Source organism: Plectropomus leopardus, chromosome 7, assembly GCF_026936395.1.
Source record: "Plectropomus leopardus strain MGB_pleo_1.0 chromosome 7, ASM2693639v1, whole genome shotgun sequence".
Lineage (NCBI taxonomy): Eukaryota > Metazoa > Chordata > Actinopteri > Perciformes > Serranidae > Plectropomus > Plectropomus leopardus.
This window is the reverse complement of record NC_142182.1, coordinates 25,599,206-25,615,542: the sequence shown is the minus strand read 5'-3', so window position 1 is coordinate 25,615,542 and position 16,337 is coordinate 25,599,206. Positions and strand designations below refer to the sequence as shown.

General features: G+C 39.1%; 1 protein-coding gene, 1 long non-coding RNA gene and 1 other non-coding gene across 3 annotated transcripts; 1 reads left to right on the top strand and 2 right to left on the bottom strand.

Moving 5' to 3' along the window:
• Window positions 1-3,887: 3,887 nt before the first annotated feature.
• LOC148189205 (uncharacterized) lies at window positions 3,888-11,325 on the top strand. The gene is made up of 3 exons (XR_015777040.1): window positions 3,888-4,099; window positions 8,531-8,590; window positions 9,915-11,325. It is a non-coding gene; the product is annotated as an uncharacterized LOC148189205 (long non-coding RNA).
• LOC121950435 (interferon-induced transmembrane protein 5) lies at window positions 8,086-13,159 on the bottom strand. Its single transcript, XM_042496430.2, has 3 exons — window positions 12,743-13,159; window positions 12,206-12,637; window positions 8,086-10,132 (listed from the first exon to the last, which is right to left on the bottom strand). The coding sequence occupies exons 2-3, from the start codon at window positions 12,410-12,412 to the stop codon at window positions 9,908-9,910; spliced, it is 432 nt and encodes a 143-aa protein (XP_042352364.1). The 5' UTR covers window positions 12,413-12,637; window positions 12,743-13,159; the 3' UTR covers window positions 8,086-9,907.
• A 1,129-nt stretch (window positions 13,160-14,288) lies between these two features.
• On the bottom strand, window positions 14,289-14,360 carry trnam-cau (transfer RNA methionine (anticodon CAU)). The gene has a single exon. It is a non-coding gene; the product is annotated as a tRNA-Met (tRNA).
• Window positions 14,361-16,337: the final 1,977 nt, after the last annotated feature.

Here is a 16,337-nt window from a genome sequence, read left to right as displayed (position 1 = left end):
TAGTACACTTGAAGAAAAATTTGGTCTTTTACAGCTAAAAGGATTTAAAGGACAAAATCCAGTTCTTCTCTCCCAATCATCTGCCCATCCCTTCCTCCCTTTCTTTCCTATCTTAAGTAACTAAAATGCTTTGCGTAAATGTAGTGGAGTAAAACTGAAAGTTGACAGAAATATAAAATCTCAAGTAAAGCACAAACTCTCTGCAAAAAGTATTTTAAGGACTTTAACAAAATGTTATTACCTTGTGACATTACAGCACTGGATTTACCTAAATAATAATGACTTTCTCTCATTACCACAACAGCCAGCTCCCCCTGCAAACATTAGGGGGAAAAAGTCTCGTAGGACAATTTATCTTGCACAATACCTACATGACAGGATTTCTTCACAAGGTAAACGTATTCATATGTGTGAGTGATTTTCTATATTTCTAAAGGACTTTTTTGTAAACATATAAATTAATAAACAACCTGTAGAGGTATGCTGGCTGCAGAACATGTAACAAAAAAACAACAGCAAAACTTGTGAAGGAATCTCTGTCATGATGAATACTTTCAGTCAATGAGACAGTCTATAAGACAAGCAAGCAAAGTCACTAGTGCTATCCCGATTACGGCTTTAGGCTAAGGTGTTGCCAGTTACACAAGAGACAAAGAGAAAGAAGATGAGTAAGGAAAAAACTGTAAGTTGATCCCCCTAGTGGTTCAAATCTGTCTGTGATTATATGCTCTGTACTTTCAGTACTGATGATGAATGTGGGAGTTGCCTGCTTATTTTTTGTCCTGCAAAACTAGCAGCCATGAGGTGCAGAGAAAACACAAAATAGGGTTGAGTCAACAACAACACAATGAAAATGTATTTTAAAAAAATGCCTTTCTGTTGATTATGCTTTCATTTTAAATGTTTCCTTGTTGTTTACAGGTAAGTTACCTTTTTCCTAACTTCTTTTTTTAATTCTGCTGCCTGGTTGCATAACCAGCAATAGTGACAGACCAGTGGCGGAGGAAGTACTAATCTTTTTTAAGTAAAAGTAACGATACCACACTGTAGAAATCCTGTGTTAAAAGTAAAACTCCTGCATTCAAAATTTTACTTAAGCTAAATACAAGCATATGAGCATCACCATATACTTATAGTACCAAAAGTAAAAGCACTTTTCTTGCAAAATGGTCAATTTCAGAATAATGTATGTTGTATTATTAGTGTGGATGCTTCAAAGCATCCACACTATTGTTCTTTTTCAGCTATATATTTCAGCATTTTCAGCAAAGTAACTTGAGTTATCAAATAAATGCAGTGGTGTAAAAAGTGCAGTATTTGCCTCTGAGATACAGTGGAGCAAAAGTGTAAGGACATCTCTACAACTGTTATCTCAAAAACTCAACAACTCAGACCAAAACAATTTAGATTTACAAATAGCACTTCAGGTGGGAGGGAAATATGTATTTTTGATTTGAAGGGTGAACTTTCACTTTAAATACAATACTTGCGTAAATGTACTTTGTTACTCTCTACCACTAGTACAAAAAGCATTTGATCTGTTCACAGTTTATGAGTGTCCTGGAATCAATTTCCTTCTCACGCACAGGCCTGTATATACAGTAACAGTATGGGATGGTTATGTAACCCAACATATCCTCAGCAGCTTTTTGAGCAGCTGCAAACATGATACATAATTGGTTTGGTGCTAAAACAAAATGATTTTTGCAAGTTTGTCAGTTGATATGTAGTTTCATGCTATAAATATGCTCACACAGTGTGTTTGATACACATTGTATTTTTGCCAATCTTACAGCTGGAGATCCAAATTTGTGCATTTCTTTAAGTCAAGCAGGCCACAAGGGGTCAGGCACTCACTGGACCAAAAGCATGGCACTTCCACTAAAAAAGAGTTATATGCATACGGCATATATCCTGTGTATGCTATGCAGACATTCTGTCCACATGGCAGGAACTCAGTAGGAAAAAGATAATGGATCTCAGATTTTGGGAGGCTCACATTTGGACTCAAAGTTGCTGTAATTTGGAGTGACTGAACTAACTACATGCTTGGCTTGCATGTTTCTATTACCCTACAAAAGAGAGAAAGGAGACAATGAGTCACTTATGTGTCATTTTCTACACAGTTTACAAAATACTAGAATGGGATCTCGAACAGGTTTACACTAACCAGCTTTAACCTCAAAAATTAAGCTCTGAAAATACTCTCGAAAGATTGTACTGACACTGAGGCATCTTGTGTCTTTTTCCAGGGTGTTAAAATGTAGGTCTGATTTTGATCATGTCTTAACTTGGACTTAACTTGCCCTTTGAACAGGGAAACTAGCTGAATGACTATACCACATATCCATTATCAATCAAAAAAACAGAGCTTCTAGATTAGTATTCACTCTAATAGGGCCTTACATATATAATAATGTAATGATACATTTTAACTGTCCCTACAGATTACAAAAAAATCTACATGCATGCCTAATTAAAACTGCATCACTGACAGTGATGTGTGAAGTGTTATTGTGAGCTATGGTCACCTCCTGTGTGTTTTTATTGATTAAAAATGCATATTATAGATCCTCTAGAAAACACTTTGTATAACAGCCAAGTAATTCAACCTGTTTCCAATTTCACATGTAGAGCTGGGAAAATGTCCCAGAGGTAGATTACTGCATGCCACAGTGGGACTAGTTAGGACATGAAGAGGCAGCTCAAAGTTCAGATTTTATGTTCAAATGAGTTCTGTGTACCCATACTGTTGAGCCAATTTGCCTTAATTTAGGTGGCACTGAAGTGAGCAGCATCAATAAATCATATAACTCTACCTACCAGATTTCATGGATAATCCAATGTTGTAATTATCAACATGTCTAAACAGCAACTGTTCAAACAAAGGCTTAGAAGCAATGTTTGCTACATTATGTGGAAGGATAAAAATATCTATGTTTCTCTATGTGTGTATTCGCCACATTTCGGTCAAGTATTACTTTTTTAGTAAGAAATGTCATAATCTAACATCTCAGAGATGGCAGTCCACGGATGGAATTGGGACAGTTTATTTTGCCCGATTCTAAGATGTCATTCATTTCAAGTCTCAGCTGAGACGAGCAACAGGATGTGGCTGGACTCATTTCCTTTGGCGTAGCAAGTTTGGGTTGATGTTTGGACAGGTCATTTTCAATAACAGCCCAATGATGGCAGTGTCAGCAGCTGGAACTGAGCCAGTTTATTGCTGAGTAAGGGAACCAAAAGCAGCCCAATTTATTTCTTCGAGTGAGCTGAGTTTCAGCCCCTGCTGGGCCAGGTCATTTTTGCTACCTGTAATGCAGATGGCCATGCCATTTACTGAGCACATTACAATTCTTTTCTCAGTGTTTGAAATCTTACAATTATTCTTGAAACCCTATCTCTTAAACTATTAACACTCGTAGCTGATGCAATAACCAGGTGTGTAAAACTGAATGTACATTCTCTGCTTTACACTCAGTTTGCAATTAAATAAGACTTCTAGCAAAACTGTAAACATTAGTCTCTACAATGCTACACTAGTTTGCCAATTGCCTGTGTATACAGATATAAATGCTGCTTAGTTCGAGGCAATATTACATGTGATGTAGATGAAGTCTGATAGTGTGTTATGCTGGGAATGAAAATCCATACTTTACACATTTGAATACTTGTGAGTATGTGTATTTACTACATGTATGTCAAGATTATTGCAGAATGCTATGCCTTGCACACAGAAAAAGCAAAATCCTCAAGGTAGAAGAAGAAAGTAAATTTATTTGTCAAATTACATTTGTCCTTGATCCTGCTACATCTCTGGAGATGAAGGATGAGTTCACTGAAATCAGCAGCTACTATGAACTGGCACGTGCAGGGGGGGCGCTGGAGCACCTGCCCCTTTTCCTCTCGATGCCCAAAGTGCCCTTTTGTCGAGTATGTGTGTGTGTATGTGGTTGCCCTCGGTCGGTCACATGATCCACGTAAACGTGCCCACACTTCGTCACTCGCGAGACTGGGCCAGACGTGCCCGGACGTGCCCAGTGGAGCCCTGTTCCTTCGCGCTGCTAATTATTTAACAGCTGATAGCCCAATGACTCCGGTGAGTAGGATGTGCAGCGATATTTGTTTGTGCACATCTGGTGTATTCTTTCATTGAAAGATGACTGACGAAGTAAAGTGAGCATGAGCAAGTGAGTGTGTGCAACTGAGTCTGCACACACTCACCTCTCATGAATGATAGCCGAGTTAATGACACATGCTGAGTCAGGCTTCTTTTTGTTTCTATATGTTTCTTTTGTCTTTGGCCGAGTGCATTAGAGAGATGTATAATTTTACTGTCAGTTGCAGTGGTTTTCCTGTGTTTGTAGAGGCAATGAGGCATAGGCTATACTGTATGTTATTTCAGTAAAACTATGCAATGTAGCCTACATATACAACAATAACAATAGTAATAATTAGAAGAATTTGAATTGTGATTTTCTCAACCTATTGTTTAAACATATCAGTACACTACTTGTTTCTAGTTGTATACACACAAAATAAATATATTATGCATTAGTATAAAATGTAGTTTTATAAACTTTTATAACTTTGCTGTCAGTCAAACTGAATGAAAGCCCAAATACATCTAAATACATGATTTTTATATCATTAGATTCATTTTTACTTAATTACTAGTGCTGCGAATCAGCACCATGGAGCAATTTCATGTTGGTTATAGAGTATATGCCTTGAGAAGGTATGAAAAGTCACTCTGTGTGTGTGTGTGTGTTTTATGTGCATCAGATTGTAGTTCATCTTCGTCATATTTCATTCTGCAGAGATGCCTCGCAAGGAGAGGACAGTGATGTATGTTGAGTCCATGTTACATTCTTTATGAATATAGGTTGCTACCATTTAACCAGCTATACTGTAAGGTATGTTTCTCTGTGGTGCTTCAAATACGTGCTCCTTGTGCCCCGTTTAAACTTTGAGCACCTGCCCCTTCAAAGGTCTCTGTACGGCCCTGACTATGAAGATTCCATCCGGTTGCTCAGGCATGTTGCTACTGATGGCATCATTCAATTCCTGCAGTGCAATTTTTGAATTTGCATCAGAGTCTTGAGTCCTTTTGGCTGCCAACAAGGTCCACCCTTCCAGTGCGACAGCCTGATGCGAGATGTTTGGGGTAAACCATGGCTCTGTGAAGTTGTGTGCAGAACAGTCTCAGATGTCCTGTTGCTGAGTGAGCCTCAATCCCATCTCATCCACTTTATTATCCTGCGACTGGACATTAGGCAAAAGAAGGCTTGGTAGAGGAGCAGCTCTCGGTCCAAGTCGGGTCAGTCTCGCCCTGATACCAGCTCTCCTCCCTCTCTTCAGCTTTTGGTTTTGTTTCTCCCCTGTGGTCTGACTAGCCGCTCGGCGTGTGCCGTTAATGGAGATCCTCTCACGGTCTGCTGCATTCAGTCCAAACCCCACACAACTTTTCCCGATGTTGATAAGTGCTTCTCTATTGTAGAACAGTCGTGCTTCAGCAGAGTGGGCTGTGGAGTCGAAAAACTAGAAAAATATAGCAAAATATAGCAAAAAAGTAGCAAGGATTTGAGGAGCTGCTGGCTGTTGCATCTACATGCATTGCCATCATTGTAGCAACAAGTGCTTTTATTAATGCCAATTTGTTGCTTATTGTGCTTTTTCAAATGATGGTTTGCATGTGCTATAATAACACAAAAACACATTTTTAAGTTTTGAAGAGTTTTGCCAGAAATATAAAATGTTTTACTGGTTTGGGTAAGGTTTGTGGTTTTGCGAAATAAAAAAAAAATAGCATATAGACTCAGAGATGATGCAGAAGTAATCATAAAAAGAAAAAAAAAGTTGGTGAACCTTTTCCACATTGGATATTCCATGAGCTTTCCTCCTGAACCATTGCACCCTGTTTTGCGCGGTGTCAGCTCTGCACACCTTGGTCTAATAGGGATCACTGGTAAGGGTCAAAGAAAATCAATAGTTTGTTCTCTCCAATACTGTACTGTGGGGTGCAGTAAAGTGTGCAGCTTATAGGAGCCTCTTGGCTTTTTCTTGGACTAGGGAAGGCAATATTTGTGTGCACTCCGGTAGACTGTTGCCATGATGTATATAGGCCATGGCTAAATGTCTGCATCCGAGATGGTAATTTATTATGTGCTAGTTGAGATAGATTTGTAGGATTTCAAATTTGTAAGGCTTACTTGAAGATCAACAAGAGCAGAGGTGTATTGAGATGAGCTAACTGGCTTCTTTTTAGCTGAAGGCTGGTGTGCGAGAGGATTGCGGCCCACTGGCCAAGTTACATAGTGCTACAAGCAGGCACCAGTAGACACCATTCTCCTTGTTCTCCACCATTCTCCTTGTGTTCTGTTAGATGGAATATGAAACTGCGATTTTCATGTTGAAAAGCTTCATAATGTTACTTTTAAGTTATGCATAATCAAGGGTGGTCCACTTTGAGTGACTTGCGGGACTTTGGCTTTGGCTGATAGTTTCCTCGGCTTCTCAATCAGATCCACTCTGCACCAAGATGGCAATGACTGAAATGCCAAACCTGAGGCTTCAAAATCGTAGTCCCTAAACCAATGCGTGATAGTCTATGATTAATAATAAAATTAACATTGTGTTAATTTGAGAAAACTCCCTATTTTATGAAACAGCTGAGGTAAAGATAAGTACTAAACATGGCTGTTCAACTTAGGGTTAGAGGATAACCTTGTTGAACCTGGCTCTTGACATGCCAAGTTTGTCCTTCCTGCATGTCTTCCTCCTGTTTCGCCAGGCCTCATCTGTACAGCGAGAAGTTAACGCTGCTTCCCACTGCAGTGCCAGCTCCCAGCCTGTAATTCTCCATGGCTCAGACATCTGTAAGCATTTCTCTCTAACCACAGGAACAAAATAGAAAGTTGGAAGCTAGAGGCTGTAATTTGGGTGTGTATAAATAAAGTTGTGAGCAAAGAAGAGGCTGCTAATATGATGGGAGTCCAGAGGGTGGGAGGTCTGGAGGAGCGGGACACCCAAGTCATCAAAGATGATGGACAAGGAGCAGGAAGACGTGGAGCCTCTGAAAGTTTTGTGTAGGACGTTCAGATTTAGTGTGTGTGTTGTTAGGGCATCTCAGTGGGTGTACAGTATGTCATGTATCATATGCAAGTACTAACTTGGTTTGCATGCCTGCCCACCACCTGTCCTCATCACTGCATACATTACAAAATACAGCTAATGACATCCATGTCAGGCAAAACCATTTTTGCTTGCAGTTGAAATATTGAAATCACAAAAAATACAGCAATGTTAGCACACCACATGGAAAGACTGCTGAAATTTTGAATCTCAGAATTTCTAAATTAGCTTGTTTCATGTCTTAATTCAATACTAACACAAGCTATTCTGAAATACATGAAAAGGAAAAATACTTGTTTTGTCTGGTGCATTATTTCACTGTTTCTATGGGATTTAGCATGCATATATGGTATATTTTAAAGCCTGAATTTGGGGGTTTTAATTGAATTTGATATATAGTTCTTTGGTTTTGTAGAACAACATACATCTATGATAATAACCCTAAAGGTGGGACCAGGTAGTTGTATCCACATGTTGGCATGGGCTACAAAGAGTTTCCTGTCACATTAATCAGCCTGCAAAGAGCTAATATAAAATTGCATGTGTTTCACACAGATTGAGTGGAAGTGATCCATCTCATCCTGCTGCATGCCTATACATGGCCACTGCCTCCTCTGTAGTGGTCTGACTGCATGGGCGGCCCTGCCTTACAGCTGAGGGCACACTTATACAGCTTGCTAAAACGGGATGTTCTGTATAGTTGGTACAGCAGCAGGCTCACAGCTGGGATGAAAACAACCCGTTCCCTCAAACACGCCCCAGAATCAAACCTATGGAGCCCAAAATGATCACTTTTAAACTGGGCGTAGGTACAGCAGCAGAACTGCAACCACCATTTGAACAATCTCTTTATATCTGTTTTCATTAGCTGAGAGGGGATTTGAAGAACACCTGGAGATTGTTAACAGATTTTTGTATCATGCATCATGTGACAGAGAAAATAAAGGCTGATTTGTGTTTCAATGCAATACTGAGTAAACAGTATCTGGTTTATTTAGCTCACTCACAAGAGGTCAGTAATATGATGATGTGAAATTAGAATTCTCAACACAACAAAATACTGATAAAAAAATACATGAATAATGACCAAAAACAGATGTAGGTTGTAAAAAAGAAAGTTTAAAAAAATGCTAAAAGAAGAAAAATAGGCAACTATCAATTGGAGGTGAATGTTGTCCTTTTGTCAGGTGGCTCCTCATCATTTTATCATTCAGACTTTGGCTCCGCAGTCCTATTTTCTCTGCTCTTTCTACCCTTACTAGAAATAATTTCAGCTGTCATAAAACTTCCATTCTACATAAATACAATAAATAATAATGAAAATGACCCAGGGAAGCTGCTTGCTCAAACTCTCAGCTTTTCTTAACTCTGTTTGTTTCACTCTTTTTCATTTCAGGCTGTTCAGTCTTTAATCAACTTCACATTTCTACTGACCGTGTCTGGGAGACTGGCAGATGTAAGCTGAACTCCCTTTTATATTGATATTAGAGTTAGTTGTGCACCAATATGTATATCCTATAGCACTCACCAAAGTTGGTCAAACCATTGTGTTGCTTTTACTGAACATAAACTTATATCATTAGTTTTAGGTCACTGGTCCAAAAGTAGCCCACTATGTTTTATCTATATTTGTTACTCTTATCTATAACATAACTCTTACTTAGTGGTTGAATGTCCTGTTTTAATATTTTATTAGCCTAATTTCTTACACCAGCATTAGTATTGAAGCATCCCAAATAGGACATTCTTGTAATATGCAAATCAAGGCTTCTCATTCAGCCAAGTCACCAGAAGAAAATGTTGGCATTGTCTGCAAACCACAGAAATGTTACATTTGTACGTTTTATCTGATCATGTCAGAGTTCCTAAAAAGGCGTAATATATGAGCTGCAGTTGAAAGGCATGTCACATAGGGAAGAAACCTTCCAAGCTGCAGACCAACAAACAAAAAAAAATCTTATTTCTTATTTTAAATCTTTTAAACAAAGTATAGCTGTGTTTCTAGCACTGTTTTAACCACAAAATGGGGCTGTGGAGTTTTTTTGTATGGTTTTTTTTAGCAACACGTGTTTCCAGCAGCTTTTTTACCACCATCCCTTCTTCTTTTTTGTAATGTGTCACTATGCTTACACTGGGAATAGTGCCAAGAAAAGCAGATGTTTTACCAGGACATCACCATGTTTTCTGTCAGGATGTTGCCATGAAACGCGATTGTTTTTTTAGCAAATCATACTGTGTTCCAGCTACTTTTTAGCTACCAAACATGATTGGTTTTTTAAGCAAATCATTACTGTCTTTCCACATGAGATAGTATGAAGAAAAGCAGTTTCCTACCAAAACTGGGTATTTTAAGACTTGATCTTCTACGAACCATAACCAAGTATGTCTTCTGCCCAAACATAATCACCTGTTAACCACAGCGTTGTTCAAATGTAAAGAAATGTAAAGTTTTTTTTAAAACTTTTTTAAAATTTTAAGTATCAGCTATATAATAATTTATAAAAGTAACACATTTGTGGTTTGCAGAAATGTATAATGGTATAATTTACTCTGGCGATTTTGGTTGTCTCACCAGTTAGGATTATTTTAGTACTGAGCAGATTTTAGTCTAGCACAGGTCCTAATTTCAAGTAGATTTCCTTTATCGTTCAGTTAGACTGGCTAAAATTCTTAGCTATTATATCAGCCCTCTCCCAGTAAGTGTGAATGGGTTGACTTTGAGACTGATCTGTATTTTTGTTCTGTTTTTTTATTTCTCTTCCTTTGCCTCCATCTACCAGCTGAACAGTTTCATGAAGTTTTGGAATCCATTCTCTCCGAAGAAGTCGTAGGAGCCCTCCTGGGACGTGCCCAGGTGGACAAGCAGCAGGACGAGCAGGACAATGGCCAGAAGTGGAATCAGCAGGTTCCAGCCGGCTGCCAGGATGTTGTACCACTTTGCCTTGTCTGAACACTCCTGTGCCAGCTGCAGGTTGCCCTGAGTCTTTTGGTCCCTTGCCTAAATAGATAAATACACACACACTTGAATTATGACATTCAATTACTGAGGTTGGTATCAAGTAATAGAGAAAAGCACTAAGCTCATAATTAAAGACCGTTAAAGACATAAAAGCTTTGTCTCTACTGCATGGCAGTGAGACAATTTATGTTCATAAAGAATAAAAATGCTGAGTTTGTATCTACAGCCATGTGTACTGTAAATAGTGAGAGGAGGAGAACAAGGAAAGTCATATTATAATGTTCAGTCCTGTCTTTGTTTACAACTAGTTCATCAAAGCCTGTCCCATAATCCCCAGTTTTTCCACAGAGCACAGACTCAAGGTTGAGCAAGGGTGGAGTGATATGAAATCCTTGAGCTGCTTCTAAGTGTATCCATATATATTTTGGAACGGACCAGGCCAAGTCTTTCTCTAGCACTCTCTAATTTCCCATGAGTACTTGCCCATTAGGAAGATGCCAATTACGCCATTTTTAACTCCAGACAAGCAGCCAGTCCCTGTCTTTAATTTGAGCACTGAGCCAATACTAAGCCTGTGATTCAGAACTGCTGCGCCCCATGTAGACAACTAAAAAGTTATAAAAAAGGCTTCAGCAAACGGTACACACACCCTTTTGTGGTAAGTTTCTCAGAAACCTGTTTGTTCAGGTAGTCACACAGTTTGTTCAATCCTGCTTTGGACATAGCATTTTTAAGGATATTTTAACGAGAAAAGCTTTTGTTTAAGTTACGTTCTGTTTCTCCACAGTCCCATTCCTGTGGTGAAGGGCACACATCTGACCAGGGACAATAACAGGCCTCTGCAGTGTGCATATTGCTTTTTTACATTTTACAAAAAAAGATTTTATGGTGAAACAACTCTTGCTTTCATTGCATCACTCAACCCATTACACAAGTCTGACACTCTAGACAGCCAGGCTGAATTTCCACTTTACTATTGCGAAAACTAATGTCAAGTTGCTTCTTGTTCTTTTAGAAATGATACTGTACTGCTGGTGTTTGCCTGTGTCATATTTCCCAATGTGGCATTTGCCACAACATGCCCGTTGTTAGCTTTCCTTGCCAACTCGGCCCACCTTTGGTCTATTCCTGCCAAACTTGCAATACAAAAGGCTGTAAACATTGTACATTATTTACCTCCCCAGATTAGGCTGTGCCAGACTGGAACTATTAAAACTGTAAGTTATATTGCATATTGTTGACTAATTTCCAAATTGCTGTCTTTTCTTGCCAAGTATACTCCAGTGTTTCTACCCTATCAATTAATTTATCAGTTTTATTAACCAATTTAAACATCAATAGTCATGCTGAAATTGCAATGTATTGTGGAGGCTAAAAAATATCTAAAAACACTGTAAAATAAACTTAGCCCCCGTGGCATAAATATAGACAGGTAGAGTGCAGTGCAGACAGGGCAGTTGCACTGGTGCCAATGGAGTGAGGGGGCCCATGGCCCATATAGAGTGGGCCTTTAAGCAATATGTAGGGCAGAAAATGGGTCCTTGTGAGTAATTCACATTGCCACTTTAGAAATATGCCTGTGTTCTAATAAAAACTCACACTGAATTAAAAAATACTGCAATTTGCAATTTAAACCTTTAAATAAGGCAAACTCACCCCCATCATGTTTTTTTGTGAAATCATCAGTAGAAATCTGTGACAAATTAAACTATTATATTTTGCTATAACGGATATTGCCAAAAAATACAATAACGTACATCCCTATTTTCTGGGCAACGTGTGTATCCAATGTCAAGGCCCTATCTGATCATGTGACAAGATGATAAGATTATACAGTTGCTAGTTTTTGTGTATAACTAGTGTGCTCTAGGGCCCATTGTAACATACGCCACTGCTTATACCTTGTGGTGTTGGATTCTCCTGTGAAATGCATAAGAGAATCCTTCAGTCATGGTTTGGACATCTTATCTTAAACATGAAACAGTGCAGTCTCGTCCTATCCTCTTCCTTTTGATACCTCAGCTAATTCCTTGAATGCTGCATGTCTCATGAAAATGGTCCAAACTGAAACTTACAACTAAAGTGTGGCACAAAAAAAGCACAAGATCACACCTTGATGGAGTAGACGAGAGCCATGAATCCCAGGCAGCAGAAGTTAACGTACAAGGTGTTGCACAGCGACCAGACCAAATAGTCCCGGGGAGGATTCTTGCCAGCGCTGCCCATATTCACCACGGTGGATCCAGCCGGCTTACGGGCGGACTTGCAATTGGTGAGTGGGGTGCAGTCTGAGGGGAAGTTGTATGAATGGTTGTCCATGGTTAGTCAGAAGACCCCCGGCTGTGGGTAAATAGGTGGGTATGCAAACTGGCGAGTCTTCCAGAAGCTTGTGCACAGTCCCCTCTTTGGAAAGTAGTGCCCCCCCTGCAGTGCGGGAGAGGCTTATAAAGGGCAAAGAAGAGGGAGGTGACCGGGACAGGACGCATGGGCAGGGTCCTTTAATATACAGCAGGTCTGTCATTATGTGGTGAGGCCTGAGAGAGACTGAAATAGAGATACAGAGACAGAAAACTGTATGAGAGAGAAGACATGGGAGCAAATAGATGTATGGGAGCAGTGTAACATCTCTTCCATCAAAGTGCCCATCACCTCAGCTTTCTTAGAGGTCCTAGTGGTTTGGGCCAGGTGGTTGATTTGGGGCGGAGGTAGCAGAGATCAGTATGGGCAAGGTTGTGCGGTTTAAAAGCCTTGAAGGTGTTGAGGAGGAATTCATTTGAAGTGCTGTCTAGCAGAGGCCTTGAGGGGCAAGTCTGTGTTGTAGTTCACCAAGTGAGTGAAAAAACGCCATATTTTAGAACACATTTGTAAAATATGGTTAGATATTGATTTCTGCAGTTACAAGACAAGTAACAAGTTACAAGATCTGGCCAGAAGTCAGCTCAAACAATCAGTTGTTAAACAGATATTTTTCTTTACTTTTCTGATAGTTTCAGTCATTCAAGCTTCTCACGTATGATGGTTTGCTGCTTGTCATTGTGATATCTGATAGTACACAAAATATACTTAATTTTTGGACTGCTGGTCAAACAAAAAAAGCTATGTTACTTTAAGTATTTCTTTTTAGAGGGCAAGTTTGGCTCAATTTTATATTTTTTAAGCTCTTTAAATTCACTCAGTTACTCACACTGGCGTTTCCACGTACAACCATAGTCTACTGTTGATGAGCATCCCCACTGCAAAAAAGAGGTGCTTAGTGCCTTGTGAAAAAGTACAAGCGTTAAACAGCCAAATACAGTGAGATGCCTAAGGCAAATCTGCTTCTCTGGCTTTATACTTATACTGCATTTTTTCTTGTTTACATAAGAAATAGTCTTCTTGTTTACACAAGAAAAAACATTATTGTTGGCATAAACTTCCTGAATTTAAAGGACTGAGTTTTTTTCTAAAACATTCAAAGCACAATGGACAACTAACTGAATTAATATCTAAAGATGAAATGAGCACTGGAAACATTCAAATGTGGAACATCGATGCCCTCTCCTGGCCGCTTACAAAATTGTATCCTCAGCACCAGTGGCTTTCTTAATGGCCATTTCTCCAATTTTGATCTGACATTAACGCAGCACTGGACACAAACAGCCTTATAAATATGGATTGTTTGTGATTATTGAAAGGGGTGGAACTCTTGTACAAGCCCATCGGGTTACGTTCCCTCCTTACACCATTTTTGTCAATGTGTGCTCAATAAATAAACCTAAACCTAAGAGAAACAATGATAGCGAATGTGCAAAGTGCCGCACCGTTGAGTGTTATATGTTCTAAAACTTATTTTAAATGTGCATTCTCAGGTTAACAGCGCAAAGTTTAAAAACAGCTACATCTGGAGCAAATGTGGTGACCACAGTTAAGCTTGCTTCCACATTGTGGTGTTGAAAGACGTTAACGCTTGTCCCTAAGAATTTTTAACCTGTGTGCGCATCAAATTGGAGCGCGTCCAAGTTACGTGCATGACAAATAGCTTACACAACAAAATACACCGTTTGAAACATCATGAATCATAGCCATAATATTTAATAAAATGCATTACAAATTCTTAGGTAGCGCGAAATCCATCTAAGTACAGCAGGATGGGTCGACTCACCGGGATCTTCGATCGGAAGGAAGTACGAAACGTGTACAAAAAAGTCACTTGCCTTAGCAGAGGATGGTTTCGATCCATCGACCTCTGGGTTATGGGCCCAGCACGCTTCCGCTGCGCCACTCTGCTGCGATTAATATGTGGAATAGCTGGATTTAATCATGTATGTAGGGTTCTATGAAATTTGATTTAGTGTAAACATTTCACGGTAACGCTCAGCATCGTCCTTGCGCTAACATGAACTACAAAAGGTCCTGATGAAACAGAAATCCTATGTGGCGACAGAAACGTCCGTGTCTCCCCCTTTCAAAATAAAAGCGTAAACTTTAAAATTAGGTCATTTGTATGCTACACTTGCACGAAAACAATTAGTCAAGTAACATTTGAAACTACATGATAGATATTACAAGTATGTTACCTCTGTTAAGGACTGCCTTGTCCATAGCGTGGGACACAACTGGAAGGTTGAAGAAAATGGAACCGCCACGGCCTTTTATATGTAATTTTGAAAAACATTAATTCAAAATAAAATGTAATAAGAAAATTACCTGCTGACACGTTATAGCATTGGAAAAAAGTACACAAAATATATATTTATATACATATGTATACAGTGGTCCAGCCCTCTCAAGGTGGTCCTACCTTGGCCAGTTGCTGGGTGAAAAACACGCTCGGGAACGCGTTGATTGGTTGTACTACTAGAAAGTTTTTTCCAGTGATATTACAATTACCCAATCACATTTCACCTGGAAGCAACTATTTCCGTAGCGTTTGGTACGAAGTTATTCCGGAAGCCACTAAAGTCAGGTGCTTAAGATATCTATGTGATACAGCCGACAAGAAAGAATGACTTGAGGCTTAACAGTCTTTAACCAAAAAAATGAACTGGTGAACAATGGGGATTAATTGGCGCTGCCTACGTCGGTGCAGAAAATGAACAAAGACATGTCCATCAGAGTGGATGACGGGGTGATAACGTTACTGAGCGGCAAAAGGATCCTGGACATCAAATTAATGTCACATGTGGATTTAACGTTAGCCGGCTGTTGAGGTTTTTGAGACAACATGGTGAGTCACTTTTAATTCAATAGAAAGCTACCGCGTGCTTGCCCATTCAATATTGTGTTTTTTCATCACTGGTCAAAGGTTTTGTCTGCGTCCGTTTGTGTAATGTCGGCCACCAGATGCTAGTTGCCTTTAGGACAGGATTCAATGGCATAGCTAGGTTTTACAAAGAGTGTTACTGAGGTCAGTCAGTCATTTTCTGTAACCGCTTGTCCTCGTAAGGGCCGCGGGGTACACCCTGGACAGATCGCCAGACTACCGCAGGGCACGTTACTGAGGTGTATCGTTTAAGAACAGTGTGATTTATACGGTCTATCTACTCTATCTATCTACTGATACATGGACGTTTTGATATTATCGCAATTTGTGTTTTTGTGCCACAGGCCTGTACAACAGCAACAATGGGACCACTTAATCAATAACGGTTTACCAATTACCGGTAAATAAACTCTTTAAACAAGCTCTCAAAGCACGGGACCACATAATAATAATAATAATAATAATAATAATAATAATAATAATAATGATAATAAACTAGCCACTATTACAAAATTATGCAAAATACAACTTATTGATCTTCATCTCCTTAAACAATTCATTCAAACAGTCAAATGAGAAATAAGACATACAATGACATCAGCAATGGAAGACTTTTGTCTGAAACATTGCTCAACAATATTTGCCCAAAGTCCTTTTTCAATCCCAGCAACAAAACAGTGCTATGTCCTCCCTACAAATGTTATTGAGTTGATTAGTTTTACTCAGTTTAATGTTAAAAAATGATCAACTGTCAATAAGAGCTAGAAATGCCTCTTAACATTTATGCACTGACCTACATGTTTTATATTTATTAATGTGATGTTCTATTTTTGTTCTTTTGTGTATTTATTAATATTAGATGTAATTGTCAAGTCAAGTCAAGTCAATTTTATTTATAGAGCCCATTATCACAAAACATGGTTTGCCTCAGAGGGCTTTACAGTGTACGACATCCCTCTGCCCTTAGACCCTCACATCACTCAAGGAAAAACTCCCGAAAAA

Coding starts and splice junctions, on each gene's coding strand:
- LOC121950435 (XM_042496430.2), bottom strand. CDS start 12,412: ATGGACAACCATTCATACAACTTCCCCTCAGACTGCACCCCACTCACC. Junction 10,133..12,205: donor CTCTCGTCTACTCCATCAAG/GTGTGATCTTGT, acceptor TTATCTATTTAG/GCAAGGGACCAAAAGACTCA.